Here is a 12724-nt window from a genome sequence, read left to right on the forward strand (position 1 = left end):
CGAAAAACATATTTTTATTTGGTTATTAAAAATATTCATAAAAAATATATAAATTGTATAATCAAGAATAAAAAAAAAATCACAAGTAGAAATGTGATATTTGACGAGAAAAATATGTTGAAGTAAAATGAAAAAATAGAAAACAACTAATTATAATTTAAATACTTATGATGAATATTTGGTTTTGTGTTTGAGGTAATTAAAGCTCTATATATCATATTGAAACCCTAAATATCTATATGTAAAGATTTAAAAGATATCTTAACAACTCAATTCACCTTTCTTAAGTTATCATTTAAGCAATTAAGCCATTTTTTCTCACTATCATTACACGTGGAATTCCACATTGATATTACATTTTCAATGTTCCTTAAGACATATAGCTTTTAACATCTTTGTAAGTTAAGTAATATGTAATATTCAACAATTTAGAGTACAATAAATAATATTAGTTCCTACATAAAATAAAATAGCATTATTAAATAATGATTACTTTTAAAAGGTTGTTGAACTAAAGAGTCACTTAAACCTAATCAAAATAATAAAATATAAAAAGTGTTAGGACCAACGAATTTTGTGATTTGTAATTATTAATTAGTCATCATTAATGTTTTTAATAGTATGAGATTTTATCTAATAGTGTAAGATTACTCATTTTTTTTTTGTGAGAAAGTCTAGAGGACCATCAATCTTATTAAAATTTGGCCAGCACTTAACCATCAAAAGTAAAATGAGTAATCTTCTACCATTGGATATAATCTTCCACCGTTAAACACACTTATGATGGCTAATTGATAGCTATATATCACAATTTCTGCTGGCCCCTAGCACTCCTCTTACTACAATACTCTCTCCAATGAGATTTTTGGTTTTGTTTATAATAGTAACTTCAACTCTTGAAAAATTTTAAGGGCAACCTATTTACAGAATATGTTGTATATAATAACCAAAGAAAAATTTAAGCATGTATAAAACTTGGTATACTGTGAAATCAATAGAAAGCCCCATGGCTAGGAATGGTGCGACACATGTACCAACAATGTTGATAATTATTGTTTGTTTTGCTATTATTGTTGAATTTCACGGCACTGTTTTTAAACAATTTTGGACTCTGCCTTATTATGTAGCAGCTGAAAATCTAAAAGAATGTTATAAAAAGTGTACGATACTTTATCAGAACAACTCAAAAGAAAAAGAGCAATGCAAAGAAAGATGTCGTGCTAAGTACCTGCAAATTTCTGGTAAAGTATATCTAGGTTTTTGTTAATTTATTTTAGATTCTTTAAGTTCATGTTATCTTATTTATATATATATATTTGATGGGATACATTTCCATTCTTTTATATATGATTGTTGAGAGATTAGTAAATTATCTAGAAAGTATCTAAAATATATATTTATAATAAAAAAATACAAAAATCAAAGAAAAATTTAAGAAATTAAAATCATGATGTTTAATGTAATCATTATAATATATGAAATCAATAATTTAAAAGACTATTTGAATTTTATTTTTTTATTGGACTAATGTTATGTTTGGTTTGTGCTTTATAATTATTCAAGCTAGGAAGCACTGTAGTTCAACTATTAGTGGAGAAGTTATGAGCTCCATATATTTTCCATTAATTGTATGTATTCTAAGGTAAATTATATTAATAAATCTTTTAGTCTAATTTTTTTAGTCTAATAATCCAATAATATATTTTAATTTATACTTTTGAACATTAATAACTAAAAGTGATGGCCAAAAACAATAAATTCTGATAACCATTTAGCATTCTTTATTTAAGACCCCATTTGTTTATTATAAGTTTGTCCAAGTTGAAATTTAAACAAATAACCTTCCAACAAATGAAAAGATAACTACTTTGATTCTCTTCTTCACTAATTATAGTTTAACAAGTATTTTGCAGTGTTGATCCTCTTCTTCTAATTGTGAGCTTCATAATTTTTTATTTTCATAAAAAATATTTGGTAGTAATTTAATAATATTTAAAAAATAATTAAAATTATAAGGAAAGAACTTAACATTTTGTAGTGTAAATCATAATTATAAAAATTCTGCCAGACCTATTGGTTCAACAAAAAATCAGCAACCTACCTTGGTGGTCAGACTTGATCAACTATTATACCTAATATATAATAAGCTCAATCAAACTAATTGGTTCACATCGAACCGGTTTTAAATCACTCATCAAACTAGACATTGACCCGCTTGTCCATTAACCTTGCAAACTAAGGCAAATTTTGAAATAATTCCAAAACTTCAATTGATAGTGTTAAATCCATTGACCATAGGCCTTGGTGTCATACCTCCCCATCACTTGACTCTTTGCCAAGTAATCTTTCATATTTTTAAGCCTTAATAATTATACATAATAGATGAAATACTAGTTTATTTTTTATAACTATGGTAAATAGCTTTTGATGATTTTAATCTAACTTTGATATTCTAGTTAACTTTTCTAGGGTGGTTGTGGATGGCTAAATTTTCGAGATAATGACTTATAACATAATAAGATCTGAAACTTGGCAGGGTGTAAATATTAAAGAGAAATTAGTATGTTTTTAAAATATTGACAATTATAATTTACGAAAGAAAATACAAGAAAGTAGTCCAATGATTAATATGACTCGCGTTTTTTTAGATTTTGATAGACCAAACTAGCTTGTTTAGTATACTTGTAGAGGCAAAAATTTGAACCTATATGGGAATTGGTATAACCTACATGTCAAATTAAACATGTTACAAACTTAATAACATTGTTTTGTAACACGTGTAAGGCTGGTAATGAGTGGCACAGAGTAGGATTTAGGCTCAATAATAATTAGGAAAAGTCTAGGGATTAACAACTTTATCAAATTTTGGCCAGTATGTAACCAACAAAAAAAAAGTAAGCCATTGGATGAAATTTTACACCAATCTCACGCCATTAAAAGCATCATTAATGACTATTTGATGGCTACAAGTCACAAAAGTTGCTACTCCCTATCACTCCTCTAATAATTATACTTGCTTATTGAAAATCATTCTAAAATCCTATTCGCATTCTAGAGTCCTATACCCAATTTTATCGATAAAATAAAAAATAGATAATATTTAATCGTAAATTATTTAATAAACATATTAATAATATAAAAATTACCAAATTAAATTTATATTAAAATTAAACATCAATTTTTCATCAAGTTTTTTTAAAATTAATAACATATAATAATAAAATAATTGACTGAGTGATTCGAAAAAATTGTACAAAGCAAAAGAGATGTGTTCCATCCCACAATTTATTCTATATGTATAATATTTTTACAAATTACACTAATATATTAGAAGGTTCGGATAGGTCTAGTAGAATTAGACCTAAACTTTAACTACTCTATCTAACCTTTAACCGGCTCCACCTACAATCCTACTTGAATGGGTTGGATTGAAATGAATTTACGTAGATATAATTAGTGTTGCCAATCCTAAACACATCATCTATTATTAGGTCATTTTATTTTGTCACATGTTAAGTAAGATTGTATTTGATTTATGTATGGGTGAAGACATAAATATAAATACATAAATATTGAAAATATAGACATAATGAAACACAAGATTATCATTTTGTTTAGTAATTATGCACAAAACAGAATAATAAATTACAAATATCAATATTATCCTTATCACGAAAAAAAAAATTACCACCACCACCACTATCGCTTCTTTCTTCGTCACCATCACCAACATTTTACCATAATTTACAATAGAGAAATACTATCACTCACTTTGACCAACATTTTTTATTATGTCATTCTTCATCAATACAAATCAAACAAAAAAATATCATTAAAAAATAAAATAAAATAATTTTTTTTTATCCAAAATTCAACCAGATTTATTATATTCATCAGATCTAGACTTACATGCCTCTGAAAAAAAAAGATTTGAAAGGTAGAAATAGAGGTGAAGCTCCTTCATTGTACAAATTCACCTTTTTTGAATTATGGGAAAAATTTTAAAGAATGAAGAAGATGAAAAGTGACAAGTAGTGGAAATAAGGAAAAGAGAGGTGGCACTGAGGAGGGTTAGAGAAGAGACAAAGGAAAGAGAAAAGATAGATGCAGGCAAAGATAAGAAAGAGAGAGAAAAAAAAGTTGTGAAAGGATAAAAATTGGAATTATAAAATTTAATTAATAATAGAAGTGAAAAAATTTATGTCTTAATTTTTGTATTTTAATGTCTCAATAAATTAGTAGTACACAAATTTTATATATTTGTATACTATTATGTACTACTGTGATTTTTCTTATTTTATGTTTTTGAAAATTAAACATAGAACATGAGTGTGTCATTGTGTCTCATAATTTAGTGGATACACTCACTAAACAAATAATACCTAATGTCACATGTTATCCCTCCATTAATAGAATTAAGATAGAAAATGTTTTAGAGATTAAGGTGAATCATGATTGTTTCTTATAAAGAATGTATTGCTATTTCAAACTGATCACAACCAAAATAACGCAAATTTGTACCCACAAGTACTAAATTGAGCATTAACAGCATAATAATATGGTAAAATTTTTAAAGTTTGTATAAAACTTGACCTAGCATAAACTTGTGTGTAGTAAAACAAAGAATATATAATTAAGAATGATGTCACACATACTTTAGTGAAGGTTTTCAATGATTTAGAGGAGATTAAATCTAAGACCACTTTTTAAGTTTTTAAAATTTGTCCCCAAAACAGATTTAAAAACATGTTACAGCTAAGTCTAATATAACAATTGTGCGAGAGACAAATTATTTTTATCTCATAATGAACGTAGTAAAATAGAGCAAATAACAGAAGTTTGTACCATCATATATCCTGATTCAGTCACTTAGTGTAATATGACCTACATCTAGTTTAGGAGTGACAATGGATACGGTAGGATAAGGTTTGGACCAAACTCTAACTCTACCCATTCTCAACTCGTGGGTATCCGACCCTACCCATTCTCAATCTATGGGTATCCGACCTTACTTGTGGGTTACCAAAAAGATGCAACATTATTATATTATCTGATGAGCATGCAAATTAAAAATTTAACACAAACAACACAATTATCTCACAAATAACACAATCATCCCATAAACAACATAAAATATCAAATGTTCAATTCTACATAAAAGTCTTTACTAAAATTAATAACAAACACAAATAAAATCATTGTAAGTTCATGAGCATTCCATTTGCAACAACAATACCATCACTAGTCTATAACATTAGATACAACATCATCATCATTTATAGTTTGATAATCAAATATTTCACCTATAAATCAATATTTATTAATCAATCTATATATAAATTTAGCATTAATATAAACAAATAAAAAAGTTAAACCATAAATAATCTCTTTGATGATATGCTGCCTATAACCAGTTTTGATTACACATAAGAGTTTTCATGGTATCTTCATGAAGATTACCACGATGAGGAGCAATTACTCGACCACTCGTGCTAAAAGAAGACTCAAAAACAACTGTAGACACAGGGATGACAAATATATCTCTCACAAATCTTTGAAGGGTTGGAAACCTAGCCCCATTCACTTTTCACTAAGCTAAAATATCAAAGTCGACACTCAAAGGATGAACATCTTCCTCTATATAATAATCAAATTTAGTCTTCACAAATAAACTATTTTCCCTCCTCGTTTGTTTGATACAACTGATAAGCAGCATTATTATCTTACTTTGCATTCATCTGTAGCTCTTATGTAAAATTCTCAAATGCATTACTTGAATTAGATGCATTTTGTTGGTATCCATGAAGCAAGTCATAGTATATGAGTGAACATTCTTTTCATGATAAAACATGTTAGCATAGAATTCTCTAACCAGGTCAGGCTACATTGGTTTCTAATATTGAAAAGGTGATTCCAATAAAAAAAAACTCCATATTAGCAATCAAATCGAATCCTTTTATAGCTAAAGTAAAAGAGGACAGTTTACTACTATAACCCTATAAAACTCATAGTTCATGCTTGAAGAAAAATGAAGTGGATCTTATGAAGCACAGACATAGACAAGGACATAATAGATGACACGATACAGAACACAGCGACACACCAATTCTAAAAAATTGTCGAACATAAGGGCACATGTATATAAATGATATATATTTATTAATATTAAATTAATAACTATTTTAAAAAATAACCGTATGATATGTATTTCTTTCTAAAGTATATAGGTATTCAAAAGATAAAATCCTAAACTCTTATGTTTTAATAGAGTTAGTAAGTTTTGTACATCACATGCACATACAAAAATTATCTAAAGTCATACTATTTCTCCATTATATATGGTTGATATCTTTATCATTAGAAAAAATTACTTTGTTCAACTCCAGTTCATCAAGAGAAAGGTGAGCAACTCTAAAAATACAATTTTCTTCATCAATTGGTGGAAACTCATCTTCAGCAATATCCCACATCATAGTTTTTTTTTCATTGTATTGTGGAGTTTTTCTTAAAAGAAGATGAAGAGTAGTGTGGACAAATACTAAATTTTCTAACTTTAGGCTTCACATTGTTTCTTTTTAGTGAATATATAAAGAAACAAGTGCTCCAATTTCTTTCACAACAAGAACATGAAGATAGTTGCCCAAGTAGCCTAAGATCAATTGGTTGAAAAAAATTTTGCTTTATCACGATGAATTAGCCACCAAAATTTTGGATTGACTATGCCTCTATCACTCAAGGAGTCATAATCATCAAAGACCCCTCTACCATAAAAAAAAGTTTGCAAATTCAATGTTTATATTCTCCTCATCAAGGATCCTCTCTTCTTTATTAAGAAAACACATCTTCAAGTATTTAACTCTCTCATTAATGATCTTAATATCTTGATGAGGAGAAATTTGTGTATGGTCTTTTCTAAACCATTGGTGGCTATAATACCTATATAATTAGTGGTTGAGAAAAAATAGTAGTAATTCAATTATCTTTACTTAATACTTATAAATAGAAGATATAAATTATAAATGTAAAGGGTTACCTTGGATTCCATGAATGTGCTAAACGATGAAGGGGTGTACTATTTTTTGTTTATTTTAAATTAATATTGAGTGCACAACATTATAGAAGGATGATGACTCTTGTTCCTCCTTTCTTTCATATAAATATATATAACACTTTTCACTTTTTTGATTATTGAATCCCACATCTCATGAACCAAATGAAGAGTAGGTGCATCCGTGTCTATACTTCTTAAAATATCATAAATAGAATTTGTGAAAGCAAGAACATAATCAATTTTTTGCCACCAATTTTCACTCAATTTTTTTTATAACAAACTCAACTTTGCCAACATTATCTTCCTTGTACGAAGACCACTTCTCACTTATAACCGAGTTCTTGCTTTAACAACCTAAACCTTTTGAGCATTACAATGGTGGAGGCAAATCGAGTTGGAGAAACATTAAGCAACTTCAATATATTAAATTCATTGAATATAGATAACCTCATATATATGATTATTAACAATGAAGTTTTTTATAAAAGATGCATCTTCATCAATTTGAGTAATCCATAAGCATCCTTCATAAATAAAATTGTTCTTCTCTGTATTCTTAGCTGCACAAATATCTTTTAAAACAAAGTTGATAATATGAACAATATAAGGAGTCCAATAAATAGATAAAAATTCAGCTTCAATTAATAAACCAGTTGTTTTACAAACCGGTGCATTGTTAGTCGTAATCTGCACTATATATATTTGAGAGATGAAATTCTCTGATCACATCTGTTATTTGCTTTGCAATATAATTCTTATCCTTGATCTCATATGAAAAATCTACAACTTTCAAAAACATAGGCCCACTTTCAGTCACAGTCATAAAATTAAGAAGAGGTCTCATTTGAGGATCACTCTATCCATCACTTACAATGCTCACTCCCTCTTCACTCCATGAATTTTTGGTAGGTTCTAATATTCTTTTCACATGTTGCTTTTCTTTCTCAAGCAAAGTTGTCCTCAATTTATTATAACTAAGAGGAATATAACCATCAATATAATTATTGACAGCATAAGAAAAAACTTTGATAAAATAAGAATTCTTTGCTGGATGAAAAGGTAATTCAAATAAAAAAATATTCTAGTAATATGTAAATCTGGAGTCTCCCTTGTATTCATATTAGAAGCATTCACTAAAGGCCTAATAGCCTTTCTTTTTCTTGAATCAAGTTCACTTACATTAGATAAAGATAAAAGAGGAATTGACTTAAGCTTTTTACTTTCATGCAACAATGTACCTTCACTATTAAGTTTTTTTTAATTTTTCAAGCTTTGTTGATGTAACTTTTGTACAAAATCTAATTTCGTTTTCTAAAATTTTTAATAAATATGTTTAGTCTAATGTAAGAACCACTGAATAAAACCTTGCAAAATCTACATTAAAACTCAAGATTTTCATCACTTTCAATCTTATATTTCTTTATTACAAATTTTCATAGAGGCTTACCTACACTTTCTTCAAAATCATTTTGAACATTCTCTAAACTCATCTATCACAATTCTACAATAATTTAAGAACAAAAATTACTTTTGCACAATCTAATTCCTTTTGTATGAAATAACAACCACTGAACAATGTAATCACTAGTTAAATGTGAAATATTAGAATTGATAATCACTATCCAAATTTACATCTGAAATTCAATTTTTTTCTGATAGTTTTAGAACTCACTAAGATCCCAAAAAGAAAAATGAGAGCAAACCACAAACAACAAATTAAAACAAAGCCAAAGCAGACTAATACAACAACCAAACATATAACAACTATAATATTATAAACCTTACAGGAATTAATACATCTAGGATCACCATCAAAGCCTTTAATTATCATGAGCAAGGTAACCTACTAAACAATAGCTTACTTTTTTACAGCTAAAAGGAATTAGTAGATTAGGTTCTTGAACAATGATAATTAAGCATCTGTGTGGATGGAACCAAAGAGAAGTATAGAACAAAATAGTACCAAAGAAAAGTAAAGAGCAAATAAGAGGTACAGAACCAAAAATTGAATGACAGAAAAAGAAGTATCCTCTCTTACTTGAAATAAAGGAGGAAAACAGCGACCAGAGGGGCGATGAACATGATAGCAAGCACGGGAGTAACAACAACGAGCACAGTGGAGGTGGTAGCAGTGAAGAAAATATGTTGAGATTGAGCGACTGGAACACTTTGGAGCGTGTACAATGACGAAAACGGGGGACAAACACTCGTACGGCGGCGACAACCAAAGATGGCGGCAGTGACAAAGAGAGAGTGAGACTGTGAGAGTAAGGGGGTGTGACAGTAGGGGATGGGTGGAAGAAGAAAAGTTATGGTTTTTACTACTTTTAAAAGAATTTTACTCATGTAAAATTTGGGGGAGTTCACTTTTGGGTCGTGTCTGCCGTGTCATGTCAGGGTTGTGTCTATGCATCGTGTTCATAAGGTGTCCAACACGCCGACACAATAATTTAGAGATGTGTCTGTGCTTGTGGATCATAGTTAGAGTGAGGGAGTTTAGCGAAGTGAGATTTTAAAGTAATAGGGTCGAAATCATCAAGTTTCTCTACAGAGTGAACAATGGAGTGAGGGTTACCTCTTTTCGAAATCATCAAGTTTCTCTACAGAGTGAAGAGGAGGAGAGATTGGTGGTTCTTCCTCTATCATAGGATGCTTCCCTTTGGCAACACTAGGACGAGATGGTTTTGCTGCCTGAGACGCTCCCGTCGATCGAGGTGTAGTAGTTTTGGTTTGTGCCATAAGTTCAAGATCAAGAGGAGATGGAGATAAAGAGTGAGTGAATGTGAATATGAGTGTAAGCAGGCTGAGAAGGGGTTAGTTTTCGAAGATATTCAGGGATATTCGGGTGCATTTAAATGAATACTCATCTTTTTATAGTAGTTTTCTTTCTCATCTTATTAAAAAACAAAAAGATATTTTAGTTTTCAATAAGATATTTTGGGGATGGGGAGCAGGGGAAGGTCCCTGTCCTGATAGATACCTATTGCCATCCTTAACCATAAGCCATAATTAGATGTACTAAGAACGTATTTAATGATTCTTTTTACAGCTGAAAGATGAAACTCCTTTTGTTGTGATTGAAATTTAAAACAAATTCTAACACTTTGTACAATGTCCGGTCTACAAGAAGTAAGATACATAAGAGAATCAATCAATCCTTTATATCTAGTTTCATCCGCATCTTTTTTATTTTCATCCTTGTCCAACCTTAAGTTTGAGTACATTGGAGTTCTCATGATCATGGGATTTGATTTTTTCAACCCAAATTTTTTAACCAATTCTTTGACATATTTTTCTTGGCACACACTTGATAAATGTCAGGGCTGAGTATCAATTTTGATAAATCGAATCTGATCTCGGTAAACTGTGAGCAAGGATGGATTCATCAGGCGTGTGGCCTACTGGGGTGCCAGCAAGCTGTTTTACCTGTTAGATACCTCGGGATTTCTTTAGGAGCAAATATCCGTTTGGTGAAGACTTGGAAACCAATCATAGAGAAGGTGGAACAGAAGCTAAGCTTATGGAAAGCAAAGGTCCTAAATAAAGCAGGTAAACTTGTCTTCATCAAATCGGTACTAAATAGCCTACCCATATATTACCTGAGTTTGTACAAGATGCCCAAGGCGGTGGCTGATAAGCTGATTGCATTACAAAGGAGCTTTATGTGTGGTGCAAGGAGGATGGTAACTGTGGTATACCTTTGGTCAAGTGGGAGCTGGTCCAGGCTCCGAAAAAGGCTGGGGGTTTGGGGGTTGGGGATGCAGTGCTTCGAAACACAGCATTCTTGTTTAAGTGGTGGTGGCGGTTTTCAAAGGAGAAGTGCCCACTGTGGAAGAAGATTGTTTGTTCGTGCAACAAGTTGAACCCGAATGTAATGTTAGCAAATCAACCTTTACCGATAAGAGGAGGACCCTGAAAAGACATATGTCAGTTGAATATGAACGACCAACATGTTCGAGAAAAAATGGTTAGTGGCCTGGCGATGGAAGTTGGTAATGGGAGCTTGTCTTTCATACCAAATTCTAGGAGTTTGTCTCAAACCATAAAGAACTTTTGAAAGTTAAAACTTGATTTGAAAATTCTACATTTTCAAACTTGGAAGGTTGAACCACATATACTTCTCCGCCTATGATGTCATTCAAGAATACATATTTTACATCCATTTAAAATAACTTAAACCCTTGGTGAGCGGCATAGACAAGTAGTAGTTTTATGACTTCCATCTTAGTAATCGATGCAAATAACTCATCAAAATCAATTTCCTCTTCTTGATCATAACTTCGAACCACAAGTCTTGTCTTATTTCTAGCTATGCTACCACTATTTTTCAACTTGTTTTAAAAAATTCACTTGATTCCAGTCATTTTCTTTCCATTAGAATCAAATACAAATGTCCATATATTGTTTTCTCAAATTGTTACAGTCCCTCTTCCATAGCCTTCACCCATAAGGAATTGCCAAATACTTCCATATTTTTATGTTCAATTTGAGAAATTAAAATCATGTTATTTTATTCAATTATTTTTTTTAAGAAGATCTAGTTATGACACTTTGTGATAGATCTCCAATAATAAAATCTTTTAAATAGTTCTTTAAAAGTTTCCATTCTCTAGTTCTGCATAAGAAACACTAATATTGGATTGTGTTTTTGTCACTCAATATTTAATATAAACCTACACACAATACATTTTATCAAATAAATACTTAGGGTTTTAAATTCAACTAAATATAATATGTTTGTGATCGTCAAACTGAATTATTATTTTCTAAGCTCAACACTTACTAATCTTGATGATTGGAGTGTTAATTAGTTATTTATTTTATCGAATTGCATTCCTAATATCCTTTCACTCCATCTTAATATATGTTAGTATGTTACAGATAATCCTCTAAAGTTATGTATACTTGAGTGCAAGAAACGCCATCCAAGCCCAATGCCGTTTCAGAAATGCAGAAAGAAATGTTATGAGACATTCCGGCAAAATCCTGGTAATCACTTTGAGCTTATATTATCTTATATGAATCTAAAATAGTTCCTGACAATTATTTCGAAAGACAACAAAGTCTTTAACAAAAAAAACTCAACTCGACTCCTGACAATTATTTTAAAAGGACAACGAGGTTTCTGTACCAAAAAAAGTCAATGTTGTTTTTTTTTGCGCAAAGGCTAACCAATCCCAAAAAAAATATCAAAAACTGGATTGGATTTTTTTTTTTTGAGAGCCTCGTTGTCCTTTCGAAATAATTATCAGAGGTCGGATGGAATATTCACTCTAAACTTTTACTGTTTTTATTTTCATGAGATAAATGAATATCAAAAAACTATTTAAATAATTCATTTATAGTACACCCCGTATAACTGAAATTGAATATATTAAATAAGTACTTTGAAATAAGTACTTCAAAAGCATAATCTAACATAAATTTATGATATTAGTACAAAATATAGGACTAATGACTTGTGATAATAAATAGCGAATTTAATTATTTTATTGATATCTATAGTTTTATCAAATTTATAATTAAGTTTTTATATTTTTTTTAATTAAATTTTTATATTATTTTTCTAGTTTCTAGATTAATTTAAAAATTAATATTTATAGAAATTAAATATGTTTTAATAAATCAATTGAGATTATTAAAAATATAATCTTTCTTAAATTAATGTTGTAG

The 12724-nt window shown here is 29.6% G+C and overlaps 1 protein-coding gene across 1 annotated transcript in view; it reads left to right on the top strand.

Moving 5' to 3' along the window:
* Positions 973-12724, top strand: part of LOC110270055 — a 12543-nt gene continuing 791 nt past the window's right edge. The window contains exons 1-2 of the mRNA XM_021118505.1: positions 973-1241; positions 11933-12040. Coding sequence (XP_020974164.1) covers positions 1007-1241; positions 11933-12040 — 343 coding nt within the window. The 5' untranslated portion in view covers positions 973-1006. The remainder of the gene's footprint in view (positions 1242-11932; positions 12041-12724) is intronic.

This window comes from Arachis ipaensis, chromosome B03, assembly GCF_000816755.2.
Source record: "Arachis ipaensis cultivar K30076 chromosome B03, Araip1.1, whole genome shotgun sequence".
Classification (NCBI taxonomy): domain Eukaryota; kingdom Viridiplantae; phylum Streptophyta; class Magnoliopsida; order Fabales; family Fabaceae; genus Arachis; species Arachis ipaensis.